Source organism: Aquila chrysaetos, chromosome 16 (genome assembly GCF_900496995.4).
Source record: "Aquila chrysaetos chrysaetos chromosome 16, bAquChr1.4, whole genome shotgun sequence".
Taxonomy (NCBI): domain Eukaryota; kingdom Metazoa; phylum Chordata; class Aves; order Accipitriformes; family Accipitridae; genus Aquila; species Aquila chrysaetos.
In genome coordinates this window covers 28,396,413-28,418,757 of record NC_044019.1, presented here as the reverse complement: position 1 = coordinate 28,418,757, position 22,345 = coordinate 28,396,413, and the positions used below count along the sequence as shown (strand labels likewise).

General features: G+C 64.4%; 2 protein-coding genes across 4 annotated transcripts in view; both read right to left on the bottom strand.

The window, feature by feature from the left end:
• Positions 1-773: 773 nt before the first annotated feature.
• Positions 774-10,462, bottom strand: GRK2 (G protein-coupled receptor kinase 2). 2 transcript variants are annotated; one of them, XM_030039373.2, is made up of 21 exons: positions 10,255-10,462; positions 8,499-8,575; positions 7,710-7,783; positions 7,282-7,383; positions 6,902-6,976; positions 6,334-6,395; positions 5,973-6,024; positions 5,508-5,599; positions 4,995-5,094; positions 4,783-4,861; positions 4,499-4,629; positions 3,956-4,050; positions 3,772-3,879; positions 3,626-3,692; positions 2,928-3,028; positions 2,723-2,789; positions 2,545-2,640; positions 2,292-2,454; positions 2,041-2,177; positions 1,674-1,787; positions 774-1,226 (listed from the first exon to the last, which is right to left on the bottom strand). In XM_030039373.2, exons 1-21 carry the CDS (start codon positions 10,365-10,367, stop codon positions 1,065-1,067), a joined length of 2,067 nt encoding a protein of 688 aa, XP_029895233.1. In that variant the 5' UTR covers positions 10,368-10,462; the 3' UTR covers positions 774-1,064. The 2 variants fall into 2 exon arrangements, with proteins under 2 accessions (XP_029895233.1, XP_029895234.1); XM_030039374.2 differs by having other exon boundaries at positions 1,674-1,784.
• A 3,071-nt stretch (positions 10,463-13,533) lies between these two features.
• KDM2A (lysine demethylase 2A) overlaps positions 13,534-22,345 on the bottom strand; it is a 52,726-nt gene continuing 43,914 nt past the window's right edge. For both annotated transcript variants that reach the window (XM_030039196.1, XM_030039197.2), the window contains 8 exons: positions 20,943-21,209; positions 20,594-20,725; positions 20,425-20,514; positions 18,796-19,508; positions 17,558-17,721; positions 17,057-17,215; positions 16,652-16,867; positions 13,534-16,464 (listed from right to left, as the gene is read on the bottom strand). In XM_030039196.1, the coding sequence (XP_029895056.1) occupies positions 16,283-16,464; positions 16,652-16,867; positions 17,057-17,215; positions 17,558-17,721; positions 18,796-19,508; positions 20,425-20,514; positions 20,594-20,725; positions 20,943-21,209 (1,923 nt within the window). In that variant the 3' untranslated portion in view covers positions 13,534-16,282. The remainder of the gene's footprint in view (positions 16,465-16,651; positions 16,868-17,056; positions 17,216-17,557; positions 17,722-18,795; positions 19,509-20,424; positions 20,515-20,593; positions 20,726-20,942; positions 21,210-22,345) is intronic.

Sequence of the window (22,345 nt, the reverse complement as noted above, 5' to 3'; positions counted from 1 at the left end):
GGGGACGGTGCCTCTAAGCGGGTACGGGGACATCTCTGCCACCCCCACAATGAGGAAGAGCCGGATGGTGTTTTTCCAGATTTTTATTATAAAAACTTTTTTTTTTTTGGTGTTTTTTTTTTTTTTTTTTTTTTTTTCATTCTCACATCTCTGCTCATTAAAATCTCATTCACCAACGGCCCCGGCCCTGCCCGGTGCCACCCTCTGCCCACCCCAGCCCCTGCAGCAGACCCACCGGAGACCAATATTTACAGATGCTGCCAGGGACTGGGGTGGGCAGAGGGTGGGGGGCTCAGGGGGACACCCTGCCCCTACGCCCACCGGCCAGGGACTGGGGCCAGCATCACATGAGGCTGATTTGAGGGGGGGGGGTCCCACCTGGTCAGCCCCCCTGTGCCCCCCAGCTGGGCACTGCCACCCCACAGCTTGTGGGGCACGGAGGCAGGGGGCTGGGGGTCCCCCCCTTGCCCAGGGTGGGTGGCAGGAGGGGTAGGGGCACAGCCAGGGGGTGGGGGCACAGGGGACCCATGGCACAGTATTTACAGGGGATGCCCCTGGGCACGCACACTCACACACACTCGCACACACACCAAGGACTTGGCACCCACACAACGACGGGCACCGGGGCACGCCGGCTCGTAGGGAGGTGGGCAAAGGCTACGGGTGAGAGGAGCTGGCCGGTTCCCTGCCCGGCCGGAGCTGGGCACCCACCTGCCCCAATTTGGCACACACAGCGGTGGCGAAGCGGGCGGGCACGGAGAGGGGGCGCGGGGGCTGCCTTCATCTTAGCCGGAGAGTTCGTAGAGGATTTGGGGGGACGCCGGGGAGAGGTGCCGAGCTGCGCCACACGCCCAGCGCCAGCTCCGCGCCGGAGGCTGGGCTGGACGGTCGACGCCGCAGCCGTGCCCCGCTCCGCACCCGGCGGGTGAGACCGGCACCGGGCGTCCTCCAACGCCCGGCCCGGGGACGACGAAAAGGAGCGGGGGCACGCGGGAACCCAACCCAATAAATTAGAGGCGGGGTGGGAAGGGGGGAAGAGGGCACGCGGGCGCGTCGGCACGGGGTCAGAGCCCGTTGGCGGAGCGCTGGATGAACGGCACTTTGCTGAGCTCCACCACGGGCGAGCGGGGCTTGTTCTGCATGCGCGGCACCCGCTGCAGCAGCTGCTGGGCCTGGCGCTGGGCGTCCCGCAGCTCCTTCCGCCACTGCACCAGCTCGGGGTCACTCTGTGCAGGGCAGGGCACGGGTCAGGCCGGGGGTCCCCCGGGGTGCCAGGGCAGGGTACAGGGTGGTCGGGGGCTCCCCGGGGTGCCAGGGGTCTGGGGTTGCCCCACGCTTTCTGTATTTGCGCCCCGTGATGGCTTGGAGGGCTAAACGTGCAGGGCTAGTGGCCAGCAGCTGGCAGGAGGAGGCGGTTAGTGCCCAGCAGGGGATGGCTAGTGATGGCCTGGAGGCAGCTAGCACCCAGCAGAGGGGATGGCTAGCAGCTAACAGGAGGTGGCGAGCGCCCGGCAAGGTTTGGTTAGTGCCCAGCGGGAGCAACTGGCACCCAGGGAAGATGGCCAGCGAGCAGGAGGTGGCTAGCACCTGCCAGGGGTGGCTGGTGACCCCAGGGGATGGCTAGCTCCCAGCCGAGGCGGCCAGTCCCAGCGGGCGTTCCGGGGCACACTCACATCGCACTGCAGCACGAACTGCTTGCCGCCGCGGATGCGGAGCAGGATGCACTTGCGCTCCTTCACCTGCGTCTCCTCCACCGAGTCGATTTCCTCCATGGTGAGCAGGGACTGCTGGGGGGACAGGCTCAGCCCGGCCCCCACCCCCAGACCTCCGTGTCCTCACCAAAGTCCCCCCGAGCCCCCACGCCGTGCCCCCATACCCCTCGCAGTGCCATGCCTGCTTGTGCGCATCCCTCACCCCACGTGCCCGCTGTGCCCGGCACACCCTGACGTCCGCCAGCGCCGAGGTGCGCCTGCTGAGCACCGTGCTCACCCCGCACTGCCTTTTGCCCCCCCCCCCAACCTCTCCCCGTGCCTGCCTTACCGGCGACTCGCCCTCCCCGCGCCACTCGAGGCGGTTGGGGAAGAGGTAGAAGTAGCGGCGCTGCCACTGCGTCAGGAAGGGGTTGCCCAGCTTGGCCATGTACCCGTGCATGATGCAGTCCTTGCCCATGGCGTACTCTGTGCCCGCCGCGCCGGGGAGAGGCAAGGTCAGCCCAGGGCACGGCCAGGGGGCCGGGCAGAGCTGGGGGGCTGTCGGGGGGGGGGACCTGGGGGACACCCGGCCCCACTCACCCTCCTCGTGACCCAGCTGCTTGTTCTTGGCCTTCTTGCGAGCCTCCAGCTTGTCGGTGTCGGCGTTGACGGCTTCGAAGACCGTCTCCGTCACCTCCTGCTGCCACCGCTCGGAGATGGTGAGCGGGAAGTTGCGGTACAGCTCCTGGTCGCTCTCCAGCAGCTGGCGGGCAGGGAAGCAGGCAGGAATCGCAGGGTCAGGGGCTGCCTGCCACCCCTGCCCTCCCACCGCTCGGCCCCTCCGCCCCGGTACCTTGATGCCCTTCGTGTCCTCCTCATCGAAGGAGCCGATGTCGAAGGCGTCAGCCGCATTCACCTCGCCGCGGGGTGGGATCAGGGGCGGCGGGTACTGCAGGCAGGAAAGGGGTTTTAGAGGGGTGGCTGCCCGTGCCCCCGTACCCCTTCCCGTGCCCGGGTGTCGTGCCCCTCACCTTCTGCAGGAAAACCATCTGCCAGTCCAGGCCCTTGAAGAAGGGCTCCTCCTTCACCTCCTGAGCCCTGGGGAGCGAGGTGGGGTGAGCGCTGCAGGCTCCCGGCTGCAGCCCCGGGGCCGGGGTGCTGCGCCAGCACAACCTCCTTCCCTGCCTGCTTTCTGCCCCAGCCCCGGGCACCGTCCCGGCGCCCACCGGGACTCACCCGCGCCCCATGCAGCCCAGCCGCCGGTTGACATCTCGCTGCAGCAGCCCCTCGAGCAGGGAGCGCAGCTCGGGGGAGAAGGAGTCCGGCAGCTCGACGGCCTGCGGGAGAGGGCACGGTCACTCACATCGTGAGCACACGAGCACCAAGGCACACGTGTGCATGCGGACAGGGATGCGCACAGATATGCACACGTGTGCACAGACACACACAGACCCACATGTGTACAGGATACAGGCGGGGAGGTGTACACACACCTACACGTGCACCAGAGCGCACACACCAATGCCTGCGCACACGTGCAACGTGCGTGTGCACACCCAGTCCCGTGCAAGCACATACACACGGATATGTGTGCGCACACAAGTGCACAGCGGCTCACACGTGTGAACACCACACAGATGTGTGCATGGACAGCACGCGGACACTGCAAACACCCCCCCCCCGACACGTGTGTGTGAACACAAACATGCCCACATGCAGACACCCACTTGCACACACGCACACGTCATTCTGCACACACATATGCACACGCATGTAGAGATGGGCATGAACACACGCTCCAGGCGGTGCTCACCTGCAGGGACCGGTTGTCCCTGACCCCACACACACACCCCATGTGCCCCCCCCAGGACCTGTCCATGCCTGCCTCAGCCCTCCCTGGCACACGGAGCAAAAGCCGGGCTGCCCCAACTCACCATAGTGAGGGTCATACGGTCGATCTCATGCTTGTCTTTGGTCTTGTGCTGCCGAAAGGGGCTGTGCCTGCGGCCACGAGGGGAGAGGGGAACTCAGCGGTGCCCACCCGTGCCCGCCTCGAGCCCACCCGTGCCCGCACACTCACCCCCGGAGCAGCTTGAAGAGCATGCAGCCCAGCGAGAACCAGTCGGCGCTGCTGTCGTACGCCACTCCTTTCTGCAGCACCTCCGGAGCCATGTAGCCATGGGTGCCCCTGCGGGGGCACAGAGCAGGGTCAGAGAGCGTGCCAGGCAGGCGGGCAGGGCAGGCAGGGGCGCGGGCACACTCACACACTGGCATGGGGCTTCTTTTTGGAGAAGTCGCAGGCCAGGCCCAGGTCTGAGATGCGGACGTGCCCAAACTCATCCAGGAGGATGTTTGCCGGCTGCCGAGACATCGTGTCACCCCTGAGCCCAAGCGCTGCCCGTGGGCACTGGGAGGGGGCAGTGAGGCTGGGGGTGCCCACATGGGTCAGGCTGGGGTGCTCGGTGGGATTTGGGGGGGTCCACAGGACTGAGGTGCCCGTGGGACTGGGAAGCACCGGGGGAGTCTCCAAGTGCCTCCCCGAGGTCTCAGGATGCCCGTGAGGTCCCAGGGGTGTCCATGGAGTTTGGGGGGGTTTCCACGGGGTAGGAGTGCCCTCTGAGTTCAGGGAGTGCCCACAGGGTCTGAGGGCTCCTGCAGGGTCTGTGGGTGCTTGTGACATCTGTGGGTACCCACAGGGTCCTGGCGGGGGGGTTCTACAGGGCCTGGGGATGCCAGTGGGGCTTCTAGACACCTGCAGGGTTCGAGAGTGCCCGAGATGTCTGCGGGCTGCCTGTGGAGTCAGTCACCTTGAGGTCGCGGTACACCACGAAGCGGCTGTGCATGTGCTCCAGGCCCAGGATGATCTCGGCCGCGTAGAACCTCATCTCTGCCTCCGAGAAGACGCCGTGCTGGGACAGGTGATAATGCAGGTCTCCCCCTGTGACAACGGGGACCAGTTGTCACCCTGGCACTGCCCTCTGTGCCTCAGGGATGGTGCGGGCAGGGGGCTTCGAGTCAGTGGCTCAGGCCAGCTGCAGCCCTGGGGGGCCGGGGATTAGCCGCAGGGTCCCTCGGGACCGGGGCCTCTCACCGTTCATGAGGTCGAGGATGAAGCTGAGCTTGTCGGGCGTGTGGAAGGCGTATGACATGCACACGATGAACGGGCAGTCCTAGCAGGAGAGACGGGGTCACACAGTGCCAGCGGTGCCCCGTGGACACCCTCCTTCACTGTCCCTCTCCCCTCGCCCGTGCCGCAGCCTGTAACCAGGGTGCCAGCCCTGCCCGGTGCCTGCGTCCCCTCACCCCGGTGCTGACGAGGGACAGCATGATGCGCTCGTTGAGGGCCAGGGTCTCGCCCTGCTTCATCTTGATGCGTTTCTTGTCCAAACACTTCATGGCGTACCTGGGGGCAAAGAGTCCCTGAAGGGTCCTGCTGCTGCTCGTGGCCTCGGTGCCGCAGCCCGCCACCGCCCATGGCCACAGTGCCACGTCCCTCCAGTGCTACCGCCACAATCACCACGGCCCTGCCCTGCCCACGGCCCCGGCAACTGCAGCCACGCCATCGCGTCCCTCCGCCGCTAGCACCTACGGCCACATCACCGCATCCAGCTACCACCCACGGCCATGACGTCCTTGTATCCCCCCCCCCCCCCCCGAGACCCGTAGCCATGGCAATACTTCCGCAACCCCCTAACATCTGTCGTCACGGCAACACCGCTGCAGATGCCCTTGGGACCACCACCACAGCCCCAGTGCCCCCCCCATTGCAGGCAGATCCCTCTGGCCCCCCCCCCGCGATGGAGCATCCCCTATTACATTTTGCCCGTATCTGCTTTCCGGCAGCCGTAGACCTCTCCGAAACCGCCGCGGCCGATGATTCGGTGAACGCTGAAGTCGTTCATGGTGAGCTGGAGGGGGCGAGAACAAGGTGGGGGTGAGCCTAGACGACACCTGGGTCCTGCAGCATCTGCCCTGCACCAAGAGCTACGCGTGTCCGTGATGGTAGGGGGTCCCACACCCTGCCTCGGTTTCCCTGGCTGAGGAACACAGAGGCTGCTCCACGTGTCCCTCTGAGTGTGGGCAGGTGTGGGAGAGCCACCTGTGAGCGAGTGAAAGCCTGGGGGGTGTGCGAGGGTGCCTCTGTGCGGTGCTCGTCCGAGGGTACCCGTGCCGGCCCTAGTGAGCCCCCGGGCAGCGGCCTTGTCACCGTGCCCACGTCCCCCTCCCTGGAAGTGCCCAGAGGTGCCCGGGTTGCCCCGAGGCGCAGGGGTCCCTGCTCACATGGATGTTCAGCTCCACGTTCTTCCACTGGCAGAACCGCGTGAACTTGTCGCTGCAATGAAGCACAGAGAGGGTAAGAGTGGAGCCCCTGGAGAAACCCCCGCAAGACCCATCTCGGGGCAGAAGGACCCCTTGGACTTGTCTGGAGAGAGGCAGCACCCCCCACGACCCCTGTCTGGGAACAGAGAGACCCCGGGCCAGACCTGGGGATGAGAAGAGTCCCCTGAGTCCCTGGTCTGGGGACAGACACCCCTGGAGCTCCTACCTAAGAAGGGACCCCTGGCCCCTCTCTGGGCCGGGAGACTCTGGTCCCCAGTGGGATGGGACACCCTGATCCGCGTGGGACTTTCCCCCATCTCACCTCTCAATGAATTTCTGGAAGATGCCCCCACGCAGGTTCTGGCAGATCTCCTCAATGTAGGGCTGGGGGAACACAAGGCTCAGCGCTGGGTCCCCAGTGCCACCCAGGTCACCCGAAGCCCTCAGGTCCCATCATTACGTGTGGTCTCCTCCACCCCTGGGATTTCACATATCCCCACTGCCACCCTGCCACTGCCAGGCCCTTGGGGATGCTTCCGCCACCCAGGGTCACCTGAGTCTCTGGGGACCCTAATGTCACCAACCCCTGGGGACCCCGCTGTCACCCCAGGTCACCTCTACCTCCACACTGCCAGTCACCACCCTCTGAGGAGCCCCCAGTCTCCTGACTACCACCCCATGGGGACCACCAGCAATCGTCCTCACTCCCAACCTGCTGGGGACCCCTGCACCATCCCTTGGGGTCCCCATACCTTCTGGGACCCACCACCACCTTTAGGGGCCCCTGTCACCACCAGCCCCCAGCACCCTCTCACCAGCCCCCCGTAAGGATTAACCCTCCGAGTACCAGAGGTGGCAGGGACCCCCTCTCTGTCCCGGGTGATGCCCACCTGGAAGAGGTCTGGGGGCACCTGCTTCTTGCTCAGGCGGCTCTGGACATGCTCCGTGGCACTCTTGGAGAAGGGCTGCGAGGCAAGACGGGACCGTGTCACCCTGGGCAGAAGGGATGGGGGCACAGGGGCAAGGCAGTCCCACAGGGGGCAGGCAGGTCTGCACAAGTGGGGGAACTCAGGGAGGACCCCCCATCCATAGGGCTGGGTCTGTGGCTCCCAGAACAGTCAATGGTGCTTTTGGAGCTCCCTCTGAAGACACTGGGTACCAGGCCTCCTGGGCACACTGGGTACATCCCTCTCACCCGCTCTGGGGACCCCACCCCGGTACCTCACCCCACTGTAGTGCTGGTGCAGCGCCTGCACAGCATGGCACTCACGTGGGAGCAGGCCAGCAGCTCCTTCATGATGTAATGGTCAAAGATGTGGCGGCTCCGGGCGGCTCGCTCCTCCTCCGAGTCCAGCTTCTCATACTTCTTGATCTAGCAAAGGCACAGCTCCCGTGGCACAGGGGCACACCGCCCCCAGGCCTGCGCTACCATGGGGAACAGCCCTCACCCAACACCGGGACCGGGTACGCTGGGAACCATGGCCCCAGCCCCTCTGGGTACCGCCTCCCACGGGCACCCGATGGTTATCACGTCCCCTGGGTACCCAGGGCATCACCTCCCGGCCCCCTGGGCACTGTCTCCCTTGGGTACTCCGCATGCTCTTGGTACCGTGTCTGTGGGCCCTTTAGGTACCAAATCCTGCCCCCAACCCTCCTCATGAACATGGGGGTCCGTCCAGATGGGTCCCCCCATCTCACCTCCTCATAAAACTCCATCAGGGGTTTGGCCTCCTCTGCCTGGTTAAAGGCGAAGTCCCGGAAGAGCAGGTACCCTGCCAGGGACAGAGCCACGGCGTGAGAGGTGCCTGCCTCGGAGCGGGAGTGTGTGCCCCACAGCCCAGGCCAAGGGGCACAGGGATGTCCCGTGGGCCTGTCTGTCCCCCCAGCCACCCCCATGCCAGGCTCGGGGAAGGGGAAGTGCCAAGCTGGGGACCGGCCAGGGTTTGGCAGCGAGGCAAGGACACCGGCTGGCACGGGGAGGAGCAGTGCGGTGCTATAGGGCACTATGGGGCAGGGGTGCAGTGGGGTAGCGAGGAGGTTGGTGCAATTGGGGAGCAACGGGGCAGGGGCACAGGCGGGCACCGCGGAGCAGGCTGCCGTGGGGCGGACGTGCCCGGAAACCGCCAGAGCCAGCAGGAGGAAGTGAGAGGCGCTTCCTGCCCCGGACGGTTAGCGCCGCGCTGGGGGAAGTGACGGGGCGGGGGATGTGGGGTGGGGGACGTGGCGGCAGGGGGTTGTGTCACGCAGTCCCCAGGCACCTTGGCCCAAGCCTGGACCCGCAACCCCCTCGCTTCCCCCAGGCCATGCCAGGGGCAAAGGGGAATGGCCACAGCCACTACCACTGTCACAGCTGCCACCAGTCTGGCCCCCCTGCCCACCCGCGCTTGCCCAGGCGCACAACGAGCGTCCCCGTGTTTGTTGGCGCTCATCCACGTGCCCTCCCCTGTGCCCCCCGTGGTCCCCACGGCACCCGTGTCCCCGGCTCACCGATCTTCTGCGTGAAGATCTTGTCGAACGTCACCTCTCCCCGGTCCTCCAGGTACTTCTGCATGACGCTGCGGATGCTGGGGAGACAGCGGAGGGGCTCAGCGCCAAGCCTGCCTCGTGCCCCCTGGCAGCCCTCTGCTCCTGACACCCCCCTGCCCCCCATGCCTGCCCTGTACCCACCAGACCCCTTCTCTCCTGCTCCTCCTGTGTCCCCATGCCACCTCAAGCCCCGCTGGCACACACGTCCGCCCATCTTGTGTGTCACCCGCCCCCAAGCGTGACACGTTGCTGGGCCCCAGTAAGGGTCAGGCACAGTGTGCCCCACGTGCCGGGGTCCAAAGGAGATTGGGGAGGCAAGTACCCCAAAAAAGCCTCCCTGGTGCCTGGCAGCGAAGGCGCAGGAAGGCAGAGGGGTCTGGCATTGGGGGCTGGGACCAGGGCCACACGCCTGTGTCCCCCCCTGCTCCCTGGGGAAGAGCGGGGCAGCGTGCGCCCACACGTGCAGAGCTGCGCGTGTACCGGGAGCGCCCAGGTGGTGTGCGCCGGGCTGCGCTGCGGGTGTCGCGTCAGGCTGCCGCGCAGGGTGCCCGTGCGCTGTGCCGTCCACCGCCCGCACCGTGTTTCGGCGTGTTGTGCCGCGTTAGCTGCGCCGCGCTGCGTGGGTCCGGCGGCGGCGGCATGTGCGCGGGGCTGGCGCAGGCTGGGTGTGCAAAGGGAAGTTGTGAAGCGGGTTGCGTGGGCAGGAGGGGGCTGCGTGCACGAAAGCGACACAGGCGCGGGGGGCGGCGTGCGCAGCTGGGAGCACCACAACTCTGCGTGCGTGTGCGTATACACAGGGCGGGCAGAGATCCCGCGTGTGCCGATGTACACTGTGCGTGCATGTGCAAGGACACAGGTGTGCGCACGCAGCCCCCCCCCCCCCCCCCTTGCAGCACTCTGCACGTGTGTACACACACAAGTGCATGGCTGCAGGAGGGCACGGGCGCAGACGTGGGTGCGCCTGGCCGGAGCGGTGCGTGCCAGGACGGCGTGTGGGTGTACGCAGGGGGCACGCACGGACCGTGTGTCGGGAAGAGCATCCGTCCGCGTCCGTGCGTGTGCCGGGCAGGATGCGTGTGCACGCCCAGGCAGGTGCGTGCAGGCTGGGTGCCTGTGTACACAGGCGCGCAGGGGCGTGCGCCGGGGATGTTTGTGCACGGGAGGTGTTTGCTTGTGCACGGGAGGTGCTCGTGCACGGGAGACGGTTGTGCACCGGGGATGTTTGTGCACGGGAGGTGTTTGCTTGTGCACGGGAGGTGCTCGTGCACGGGAGACGGTTGTGCACCGGGGATGTTTGTGCACGGGAGGTGCTCGTGCACGGGAGACGGTTGTGCACCGGGGATGTTTGTGCACGGGAGGTGCTCGTGCACGGGAGACGGTTGTGCACCGGGGATGTTCGTGCACGGGGGATGTTCGTGCACACGCCAGCGTGCCTGCCTGAGTCGGCGGGGTGTGTGTGTGTGTGTGTGTGTGTGTGCCGTACCGGCGGGAGGGTGAGCGGGGGGGCTGTGTGTGTGTGTGCCCGGTGCAGCGGGGCCGGGGCCGCCGTGGCCCTGCCCGGCCGCCTGCGGGCAGCCGGCTCGGGGGCCAGGCCCGCGGTGCGCCGGGACAAGGGGAACCGGGCCAGGGCCGCCGGAGGAGGAGGAGGAGGAGGAGAGGGAGCGGGGGGGGGGCGGGTAGGGGGCTGCGGCCGGCCCTGCGGGCGGAGAGGCCTCACCTGGGCTCGGGCAGGAGGATCCTCTTGCTGGCGCGGGCGGCGGGCGCGGCGCGGCTCTTCTCCATGGCCATCAGGTAGCTCACGTCCGCCAGCACCGCCTCCAGGTCCGCCATCTTGCGCCGCGCCGCCGGCCCCGCCGGCCCCACCGCCCACCGCCGCCGGACCGGACCCGGACGGACCCGGAACCGGAACCGGGACCCGGAACCGGAACCGGAACCGGGACGCGGACCTCCCCCCCCCCCCCCCCCTCCGCTCCGGGACGCGGACCCGGCCCGGGGGAAGCCCGGGCGGCGGCGGCGGGGACGACCTCAGCGGCGGGGGGCCATGGCGGGCGGGGACGGCCTGAGGGGAGCGCGTGGCCCGTGCGCGTGGCCCGTGCGACAGGCGGCGCTGCCGCCCCGGGCCGGAGCGGGGACGGGGGCGGGGCCTGGCGCGGGGGCGGGGCCCGGGGGACCGCCCTTCCCGCCGCCCCGCCCACCCGGGCGTGGCCCTGGCGCCGGCGGGAGCGCGCGCGCGCGCGTGTGTGTGTGACACCGTGTGTGTGTGACACCGTGTGTGTGTGTGTGACACCGTGTGTGTGTGACACTGTGTGTGTGTGACACCGTGTGTGTGACACTGTTTGTTTGTGTGTGTGTGACACCGTGTGTGTGTGACACCGTGTGTGTGTGGTGTGTGACACCGTGTGTGTGTGACACCGTGTGTGTGTGTGACACCGTGTGTGTGTGACACTGTGTGTGTGTGTGTGACACCGTGTGTGTGACACTGTCTGTTTGTGTGTGTGTGACACCGTGTGTGTGTGACACCGTGTGTGTGTGTGTGTGACACCGTGTGTGTGTGTGTGTGTGTGACACCGTGTGTGTGTGACACCGTGTGTGTGTGTGTGACACCGTGTGTGTGTGTGTGACACCGTGTGTGTGTGACACTGTGTGTGTGTGTGTGACACCGTGTGTGTGACACTGTCTGTTTGTGTGTGTGTGACACCGTGTGTGTGTGACACCGTGTGTGTGTGTGTGACACTGTGTGTGTGTGACACTGTCTGTGTGTGTGTGACACTGTCTGTGTGTGTGTGACACCGTGTGTGTGTGTGACACCATGTGTGTGTGACACCGTGTGTGTGTGAGACGCTGTGTGTGACATCGTGTGTTTGTGTGACACTGTGTGTGTGTGAGACACCGTGTGTGTGACACTGTGTGTGACGCTGTGTGTGTGACATCATGTGTGTCTGACACCGTGTGTGTGACACCGTGTGACATCGTGTGTGTGCATGTGACATCGTGTGTGTGCAACACTGTGACGCCGTGTGTGTGTGACATCATGTGTGTGTGACACTGTGTGTGACATCGTGTGTGTGTGTGACATCGTGTGTGTGCAACACTGTGTGTGACGCCGTGTGTGACATTGTGTGTTTGTGACACTGCATGTGACACCATGTGTGACACCGTGTCTGTGTGACACCGTGTGTGTGACATCATGTGCGTGTCTAACACTGTGTGCGTGTCACCGTGTGTGTGACCCTCTGTGTGTGTGTGTGTGACATCATGTGTGTGTCTGACACTGCGTGCGTGTGAAACCACGGTGTGACGCTGTGTGACACCGTGGGTGTTTGACACCATGTGGGCGCGACACCGTGTGAGTGACGCCACGTGTGACACCGTGTATGACACCGTGTGGGCGTGACACCGTGTGGGCGCGTGACGCCGCGCGTGGCACTCCCCACCTCACGCTGCACGCGTAATACACCGGCTGCGACCGTGTGTGACAGCACGCGTCGCGCCGTGCCGCACCACGCCTGTCCGCGCGGGTGCGCACGCGTGTGACCGCGTGCGTGCGATGCCGCGTGACACCACGCGCGCACGGTCACAACCGCGTCGCACCGCCGGGCCGTGTCCCACCCCGGGGACGTCACCCAACAACGGGGACCCCCCTGCGGCTGGTGGTGGTGGGGACACGGGGACGGTTTGTGCCACCCACCGGGGCTGGCACCGGGGACACCGTCCTCCCCGCTGACCGGGGCGGGCAGGGACCGGGTGGTGGAGGCAGCGACAGGAGGGTCCCTGTCCCCGGGGCCGGGAGGGGACACACGGAGGGGACGGGGCGATGGCAGGGGACAGGCGGCGCGGGTTGGGATGTCGAGATTTGCTCGGTCCCCGGCGCCTCCGTACGCGGCGCGGCGCCGGGGCGGGCAGGCGGTGATGCTCCGGTGGACGGGGTTCGAGGACGGTTGTGGCTTCGACCACCCGTGGAGGAGGACGGTGACGGAGGACGGTGACGGAGGACGACGTTCGCCCACGGAAGAGCGAGCTCTGCGCCTCGCCATGCAAATGGCCCGGCCCGCGGCCTTGTTTTGGTGCTGTCGGCACAGCCCCAACCGCCGCGGTGACCGCGGACCGTGACGTCCCTGCAGAGGAGGCTGGGGGACGGTAAATGTCACCTCGGTGGCCCTACGGCCCAGAACCAGCTCTGGAAGAGCTGTGGGACCAGTACAGCCCTTTGGGGTGGCTGAGCGACCCTGCTCCGGCCCCAGCTCCGCTCCCAGCCGTTAAACCCAGCCTTGCCGGGGTGGGAGAGAAAAATCCCTGCGGAAAGCCGGCCCGGCACGTCGCTGCCAGGCTGACCCCAGCCCGGACGCAGCCGGGGGAGGTGGGAAACACCTCTGGCTTGCCCAGCTTGGGGAGATAAAGCCCGTCCCAAGCAGAGCCAGTCACGGATGCGGCCCCAGCACCGCGCAAGGCACCGGCAGGTCCGGCCCTGGTTGCGGAGGAGCTCCCTGCGCTCGCCGCCTGAGGTTGCAGAATTGGGGCTGCTGGGGAGGGGGAAACTGCGCTAAACCAGGGCTGCTGTGGAAAGGCTGCTCTCCGTTCGGGGCGCGAGCAGGGGAACAGCAAAGCCCTCGCCTCCAGCAGCCCGGGAATCCGCTGGGAGAGAGCAGCTTTCCCAAGGGAGGCAGAGGACGGGGGCAAAAAGCCCCGCGTGGCCCCAGGGGACCCGTGGCCGTGGCTCACTGGTGGGACAGGAGACGATGGGGACACGGGGACAGCTGCCACCACCCCCCTGGGAGATGACGGGGACGCGGGGACAGCTGCCATCGCCACCCGGGGCTCAGGCCCACGAGCCGGCACGCATGACGGTGCCCAAGGCTTCCTCTCCATCAGGGCTGGAGGTGGCGGGGGGGGGGGGGGCACAGGAGGTCCCCTGGAAGGGGGTCGGGGGCTCCCAGCCCCGGCCTCGTCCCCTCCGCTTCCCTCTCAGACAAACAACGGGCAGAGGCGAGACGCAGGGTTTTGTTTTTCTTTAAATTTTTTATTCCAAAAATCCACCCCCAAGAAACAAAATATTTCCCTTCAGAGGCTGGTATCTTCCCTCCCCCCACAACATCTCTCCCATCCCTGTGGTAATATGTTATGAGCAAAGATCCTCTCTAAAACCAGTATCGGAGAATGCTTAGAAAAAAAGAAAAAGGAAAACCAAACCAAACAAACAAAAAAAAAAATCAAAAACAAAACAAAAAAAAAATTGCCAACTAGCTCCCCTCCCTCTGCCCCCAGACAAGAAACCCCCAACCCAAACCATACCGACTGAGAGAGCGTAAGACTTGGTTTGCTTTTACCCTTAATGCTTACATTTAATTTTAAAGCACAAACATCAGAGATGGACTCTAAATCGCCAACAAAAAAATATATATTTACAATATTTCTCCGGGGGGGGGGGGGGGGGAAGGGGGAGAAGGGGGGGAATTGAAACAAAACAAAAACACAACCAAACCTTTAAACAATAGTGACTTTTCTTGCAGGAGTTGTCTTTAGGGAGCAGTCTGGGTTGCTTTTAAATCACTAAGTGATTTTATATATATAATTCTCTTTTTTTCTTCCTTGTGGATTTTCACCCCCTGCCCACGGATGGGGGCCGGGGTGGCCGGTTGGGTGACGAGGGTCGCACGCCGGAGTCTCTGCGGCCTGGGAGCGGGGAAGGGGGGGACGACACACGACATACACCCACCGGGGAGGGCTCGCTGCCCCCCAGCTCGGCCGCTCGCCCGCCTCCCGCCCGCCCCGAGGGAGGGTCTGCAGCCGCCCGGCGAGCATGGCGGAGGGAGCCCCGTGTGCCCACCCGGCTCCGGCTAAGCTCTACCCCAGCTTTTTTTTTTGTTGTTGTTGTTTTTTTTTCCTTTTTTTCTCCTTTTTTTTTCTTTTTTTTTTTCTTTTTTTTTTTTTCTTTCTTGTTGCAAAACTCAAAAATCAATCCAAAGGAAAAAGAAAAGCTTTGATTCTTCCGACGTCTTTCATGGGAGCCACCGACAAGAGAGACTAAGGCAGAAGGCCTCCACCGCCCGGCCGCGGCCAGGGGCCTGGCTCTCCCGCTCTTCCTCTCGCCCGGGATGTTTTCTGCTCAAAGCCCTCCGGATTCACTGCGGCAAAACTGCCCCTTGTCCCGAGGCACTGCGGCAATCGCCCCCTCGCATCCCCCTCCGGCAGCCGGGGAAGCGGAGGACTCGCCACCGGCCCCTGTGCCCGGGGAAGAAGGGTCGGCGGACGTCTCTCCTCCCTTATTGCTTCTGAAGCAGCGGGGCGGCGCGGGCTGCTTTCCGCAGGAGCCCCCCTGCCCCTCGGCCGTCCTCTCCGGGGCTGGGGACCGGTGACACGGGGTGGGCCGGTTTGTGCTATCTGTACGCGCTGCCAGGGGGGCCAGGCCGGGGAGAGCGGTGTCCTGACACCGGGGGAGAGATGGGGAGCGTCCGGTCACAGGCAGGACAGGGAGGGAAATAAAATAGTGACCCAAAAGAAGATTCCAACCTTTTTTTCCTTTCTTTTTTTTTTTTTTTTTTGTAGTTTGTTTTTTTTGTTCATTTTTTTTTTTGTTTGTTTGTTTTTTTTTTTTTTTTTAAAGTGCAAAAAGCTCTCTGCTGCCCTAGAGAGAGGTTCTTTGGACCAACCATTCATTGCAAAGGAAAAACGGCAGCTAAAAGGGGGTGGGGGAAGGAGAGGACAATGCGGCGGGGCGTTCGTGCCAGTTCCGTCCCAGGCCACAGCGCCCTGGGCAGACAGAGCAGCCTTCGCCCCTCCGGCCGCGGCGGCCCTAGAGTGCTTCACGATGCTGGGCCACACGCAGGGAGCTGGGGAGGAAGAGGAGGCAGCTCCTATCCCCCCGCGCGCTCACTCACCCCTGGCTGATGCTTTCCGAGTCCTCCCTGAGCTCTGATGTACCTGTGGTTTCTCCCCTGCTCCCAGCCGGCGCCCGGCCCCGGCCATCACTTCTGTGCGGGGCTGCGTCGGGACAGACGGTGCTCCGGGAAGACCCCGGAATGGAAGCGCGTCGTCCCCCAGCCTCGCCTCCCCGGGCAGGGGGAGAGCAGGGCTGCAAAGCTCCTGCTCCTGGCCGGCGTGCGCCGGCCCTGCGGCCGGAGAACCCGCAACACCCTGGCTGCGGGGCTCCTGCCCTCGACACCGAAAGAGCCGCCCGGATGCGTGAGCGCGGTGGGAGAAGGAGGGGGTTCGATCACAGCCCCTGCAGCCGGACGAGGGAAACCGTAAAGGGGGCCGAGAGCGCAGGGTAAGCGACGAGCTGGTGGTGGCACAGAGGGGTACGTTTTGTTCCAGCTCTGCTCCCGCTTCCTTGGAGAGACCTTGACCCTCAAGCTTTGTGCTAACGGGGAAGTGACAAGTGTTTCAAGGCAAGGAGACGACGGGGAGGAGGGGAAAAGCTGGGGGAAGAGGGTGCCCCATTTCTCTGCACAGAGATCTCTATTACAACCTCCGCCTTGGGAGCGGCCAGCCTCCGGGCTGAGGCTCCCTGCCATTTGCCCGTTCCTCCTCTGGTACTGGCCAGCCTGGCGGGACATCTTCATTGGCAGAAGTCCCGGGGGAGGAGGAGGAAGGACGGTGGAGCGAGGCCAGCAGCGGCCCTGCCTGCCGAGTCAGGTGGGAGGCAGTGGCAGGACACGGAGGGCAAGGTGGGGATGTGGAGGAGCGGCTCTCCGAGAGGGGTGGGATGGGCTCTTTTCCTTCTCCTCAGTCTGCCCCGGGGAGGGTCTCTAGCTGATTTTTTGGATCAGCTTCTCATCGGACAGGCAGTAGAGGCTGTTGATGGACAGGTCCGAGATGAAGTGCTCACAGGCTTTGCGGGTGATCTGTTTGCAACCTCGCAGGTCAATTAGAGTGACGTTGGAGATGCGGCGCAGGTACAGCAAGGCCTGGTCCGTCAGCTTATTGCAGCCTGCGGGGAGAAGAGAGGAAAAGTGAGCTGCAACACCTCTGCGAAGCCAGAGCTGAGCTTCCACGACAGGCTGGGAGGGCAGGCGGGGAGGAGAAAGCCGCTTTACGACAGCAAGTCCAGCCAGGCCACCCTCAGTCCAGCAGGGACCGGGGAGGCCAGCCTGGGCCACCCAGAGCAGCGTACCCACCTGCCATGTTGAGCTCGGTGAGGGAGTTGCGTGTGGAAGAGCCCACGGCCGTGAGGAGGTTGGCCGACTGGTCCGTAAGGTGGTTGCAGTGGCTGAGGTCGAGGCGGGAGAGCAGGGGCATATGGCGGATGATCAGCCGCAGCGTGGCGTCGGTGATGTCCAGGCCGGCGAGCCGGAAATCGATCATGTTGCGGAGTTTGCTGCGATTGTCCTGACCTGCAAAGGGAGAGGAGAGGCTGAGCGTGGACTATCTGCCCTGCTGCGTTGGGGCGTTCCAGATCCAGCATTGCCTCCCCGCTCTGCACCCAGCATGTCGCCCTCCTCCTGCTTCCCGCAACCTCCAGGGACCCTCCTCAGTCACCACCGCCCCAGCCTTGCCCCGTGGCAGCCTGGGCAACAGCTTACTGGGTTTGTCTGTTGGAGGCGTGAGTAAGTCCCGGATCTGAGGGTCCTTGATTCCTACTGCCCACCGAAGATCGAGGGTCCTGAGAAGGGGGCAGCTGGAGGTACTGAGAGCACAGACCGCAGACCAGGAACAGCCTGCCAAGATGAGGTCTTTCAGGCCTGCCGGGAGAAGGGAGAGAGGTAACAAGTCAGACGGGCTTGGTCAGCTCCGAGGCGTCCCAGATCTCAATCCTCTTTCTCCAGGCACATGAAGAAGCAGCTCCCCTCCCTGCTTGGGGTGGAACAGGGAGCTGGGCTGTCTGAAGGAGAGGTTAAACACACAGCAGCAGGAAACCACATCACTATCGGCTGCTTGCTGGGTGACGGGATCCAGGCACCAAGGAGTTCTCAAGCTGGAAGATACCAGGGTGCAGAGCCTGTCTCTCGCTGCGGTCCAGCCATCAGGAAGCCTCGGAGCAGGCTGGTAGCAGAGGCAGGAACCCCTCCCCAGCCCACACTCACCTGGCAGCCTGTTGACGAGCCACGTAAGCTGTTTTTTGGAGATATTGGTCCAGCTGAGGTCGAGGCTGACCGGTTGTCTTTTGATGATGCCGCTCAGCGCCTGGGGGGTGATGGACTTGCACCTGCTCAAATCTATCTTTGTCCACAATCTCTTGTCACAGCACCTGGGGACAAGGACAAGGCTGAAAGGTGAGTCCCGAGAGCCCCACGGGACAAGAGACGACCAGCGGGTTGCCTGGCTTCGGGGAGGAGCCCAGCCCTGGCATAGCCCCAGACGCAGAACAAGACTGCTCTGCCTGGTTTCCCCAGGTTTCCCCAAACACGTGGGGAGGTTGCTGAGGGTGTCTGGCCACCCAGGGATGCCCAGAACAGCCCCAGCAGGGTTTTGCTGCCACGTAACAAGACTCTGAGTCACAGCTGTCTGCCTGCTTGCCCCCTCCTGGGCGCTCCTCCCACCAGGGCAAAGATCTTAAGCATCCTCGCTCCCAGCAGGCAAAACACTCAGCCTGGTCCCACCCCACAGCAGCCTGGGGAGACCCAGGACCCCGATCGTAGCTCAGCTGGGCCCCTAAAGGTGCCACACCAGTGGCAGGTGAGGGGATGCTCTCCTCCAGCCACCACGCCACACCATCCCCACCAGCCGCTGATCAAAGCGGGCCAGTCCTTTCCCACTGTGCCATTCCCGCTGCTCAGCAGTTAGAAACCTCCCAGTTTCCAGTCCCCGTCTGTTCCCAAGCCCTCCATCCACAGCTGTCCCGGTGCCAGCATTGTCTTCAGGCCTGCTCCCCCCCGAGGCGTTTCCAGCCAGCAAACCCATCCTTGCCTCAGCCTGCCTTCCCCAGCCTGCTGGGAGGCCGAGGCAGGACGGGAGGCAGGGAAGGGCAAGGTCCACGCAGGGTGGTGGGTGAGGAAAGGGCATCAGCACCTCGCAAGGACACGGCAGGGGACGCGGGTGCTCAGGTGACAGCGCAGCCTGCCACCGTCTCCCAACAGAGGGGACAGAAGGAAGGCAGAAGGGGACAATAAAGGCCAGCGCACATATGGCAAAGGCAGCAGCTGGCCACAGGGTCTGAGGGTGACACTACCCGGCAAGCGCCAGCTACGGGGAGATCTTTCTCCCCCTTTCCCTCTGGCTGCCCATGAGGCACGAGGCTTGGCATGGCCATGCCCTGTCCAGGGCTCAGGACGTGGGCAGGCCTGGCTGTGCCCACCCCCCTGCCACGTGTCCCCACACTCACCACTTGTACCAGGTCTTGCACACCCGCATGCACTCGCAGAGCTCCCTGCGAGTGAGGTAGCGGAAGACGGACATCCACACCTCGCGCTGCATCCAGCTCTCCTCGCCCTCCTGCGCCCGGCCCCCTCGGCCGTTGAGCCGGGCCGCCCCCCCCTCCTCCGCGTTCTCGTCCTCCTCTTCCTCTTCCTCCTCATCCTCCTCGGCGGCTGCCTCCTCCTCCCCCCCGCCCCGCAAGGGCATCCTGGTGGGTGCGTGACGCATGACCACGCGGGGAGAATGCTGCAGGTTGGTGGAGGAGGCCGTGATGGCTTGCAGCTTGGGGACGATAGAAGTGCCGTGGACGTCTTTGGTGGGGCGTTGGAGTGTCACGGTGAGGTAGGAGCCGTGCAGCTTGGCTTTCTCCACCTCCGACAGCTCCTTCTTGCCGCTGGGGTTGTTCTCCTTCTCCCGCACCATGGTTCGCTCGGTGGCCTGCAGCCGCAGCAGCTGCCGTCGCTTGAATCGCTCGTCTCTGCTGGCGCTGTGGTGGTCGCTGGGGCCGGCTCCCGGGGATGAGCGTGTCACCATGCCTCGTGGTGACGCTGGGTCGTGGATCAGCTGCAGCATGGGGGTGGGCGAGTTGGGCGGGGGTGTCAGGGGCTCCTCGCAACTCCGTAGGGGCCGCAGCACCTTGGCTTGCGCCGTGTCGTCATCGCTCTCCTCCACCTTCCGCTTCTGCGGGTAAGCGGGGCGGCAGGTTAGCAGGGATGGAGCTGCGGCGGGCCTGGGGAACGCATCTCCCTTCTCCTCTTCCCAAGGGCAACATCGCGGCGCTAGCAAGGCCTGCACCAGCAGTGCTCAGTACCACCAGGACCAGAGTCCACCCACACCAGCAACCAACATTTTCCTTCCCCCTTCACAAAAGGAGTGTCCCCCTGAGGTTGGGGGTGGTTTCCACTCTGCGCCTAACAGTCCCCGGCCTCTTGCAGCGGAAACTCTCAGGATCGCAGCTCAGCACAAGACACCGTGGGGACAGGGGGTGCTCATCACATCCACTTGAAGTGCTGGGGGACCCAGGAACCAGGCAGATGTGCACCCCAAGCATGCACATCACCCAGGAGAAGGTGCCCCAGGGCAGCTGCCTCCCTCCTAGCTTGCCTTAGCTGCCTCGCTTCCATCCACAGCAGCGGGCACGGTCCTACAGGTGACGAGGCAGCCGTAGGCCGGTGTCCTGGGCAGCGCTGGCAGCCGCCAGCGGGCCAGCTGGCGCCGCACGCAGTCCGCTTGCTGCCTGGCAGAGGAACCCGGCTGCCCCTGCCGCTTCTGCGGGAGCCTGGCCTTGGCCTGCTGACGGGCTCCCTGGGAGCCAGGGACAGAGAGCAGTAAGCTGTCAGCTTACCCCGCTGCGGAACCCCAGGACTGGACTGCGGCAGGATGCTGCCAGTCCCCCAAGTGCTGCTGTGCTGCACCCCCGACGATCCCTGCTCTCACTAGCCACTGCCCAACTGGTCCCCTGGATTGCACTGGTGCCTGCCTGCCCTCCAGCCCACCCACGCAGCCCAGCCTGGTTGAACACTGCCTATCCCCTAGCAGGATGCAGTGGGATGGAGGACACGTGTCCTGCCCTGCCACAGCACAGCTCGCCTCCTACCTGGCCCTTCTCTGCGTCGTCACCCTGGTAGCATTTGGGGCACTCCCAGCAGTTAGGGAGCTCATCGTTGAGCAGCCCTTCCCCATCCATCTGCAAAGAGAAGTGGGCAGTCAGCAGCAGTCCTTCCCCACAGCCGAGCCCCCTCCTCCCCAGCGCCCATGCTGCTCACCTGCAGGCAGCCAGGGTGAACAATCTCGTTGCAGATACAGCACTCCATGAGTTTCTTCTCAAAGTCCTGCGAGTCCTCATTCTGATCTACCTCCCCGCAAAGTGCACACGTGACCGAGTGAGGCAGCCTGGGCTACAAAGGAAAGCAGGAGTGAAACCAGGGCAAGGTGGGACTGCCTTCCCCCTTTCCTCTTTCTATCCCCCACTGCCTGAACAATGGGGAAGGGGCCAGCTATCCCCCAGGAATCAAACTAAGCTATTGCTCTCCTCTCTCTGACCCTGACTGGCCATGCAGAGTTGCTGCCAGGCTGCAGAGGACTTCTGAGAAAAGGATCAGGCCGCAGACTCACCGCTAAGCATTGCCGGAGGACGCAGGACTGCTTCATGCGGCCAGGCCCGCCAAACTTCTTCATGTCCCTGCAATAGTGGCACATGCCACACTCGCCCTGCATGCAAGCCTTGCATTTTCGGCACCGCACCCGCCTCCGCCTGGCGCCTGACACGATGGGAGAGACCGTAGGCCTGACGGGTGTCGGGCGGGGGGTTGGCTTCATGGTGTGCGGCTTGGTGATGGGGATGGTGGGCAGGCGCACCCTCAGCCGGGCCTGGAGCTTTAGCTGGCAACAGAGATAGAGAAGTGGCATGAGATGAGAGAACTGCTGTATTCATCTTGGATCAGAAAGCCTCTGATCCCCGGCTCCCTCACTGTGACCTCAGATAACGTGCCAGAGAGCAGCCCTGCTCCCTCACCTCTCTGCAGACAAAGGAGCCTGTATCGGCTCTGCCCCGGGCAGCTCTCCTCGACCACACTCGCTCAGCCTTCGCCACTCCACACCACCAAGAGCTCTCTCTCCTCCCACCCCCCGTCAGCAGTCAGAAATGGATCTGAAAATGGCTGACGAGCCCCAAAAGCATTGTAGCACTCCAACAACAGGCGCTCTTTCCTTCTGAGGCAAGAAATGACAAAGTCCACCCAGGCAGCCAGAAAGGCTGTCCTCTCTCTGTGCCACCCAGGTCCCTCCACCAGCTGCGCAAAGGGACGGGGCTCAGCTCTGATGTGAGTACTCTGGTCATTCTCTCCCGCAAGCTCGAGGCGTGCTGGGAACACCCAAGCACCCCTGTTTACAGTGCAGGTGGGACAGCACAGCTCTCCAGCAGACACCTGCCATCCCATCAGCCCTCACAGCAAACACACTGGCTGCAGCATCCTTCCAGGATCGGCCATGATAGTGTATGCACCACGGCTGATGGGCTTGGGGAAGGGCAGGCACCCAAAAAACCCAGCACAAGGACAGGGTCAGGGCTGTGCCAAGCATCCGAGTGCTGCATCCAAAGTGTGCAGACGTTTCCAGGTCTCTTCTCCCAGAAAAGCTGCCCGAGATGCTTGTGCTGCTGAAGGACCAGGAAGTCATGCTGGATCCCCTTGGGCAGGGCAGGCAGGCAGAGACAGGCACCTCCAAAAGGCAATCCGAGAGGCTTGTTCGCCTCCAGACACCCAGATGGGGTGTTACCCACCCCTCCCAGTGTGATGGGGTCCTGCTCTTCCCATACGTCTGCCCATAAGCCCGTCTTCTGGCAGGAAGGAAGCAGTGACCTACAGGAGCCGTCCTGACGGGCCATGGGAAGGCAGCCTGCAGAGGGGAAGTCCGGCCGGCCGGCGGCAGGCTGCTCCTCGCCTCCATCTGCCCAGCGACCTCAGCCTGGGATGCGGCCCAGCTTTGGGCCCTGGGTTACAAGGACAGCTGGAGAGGGG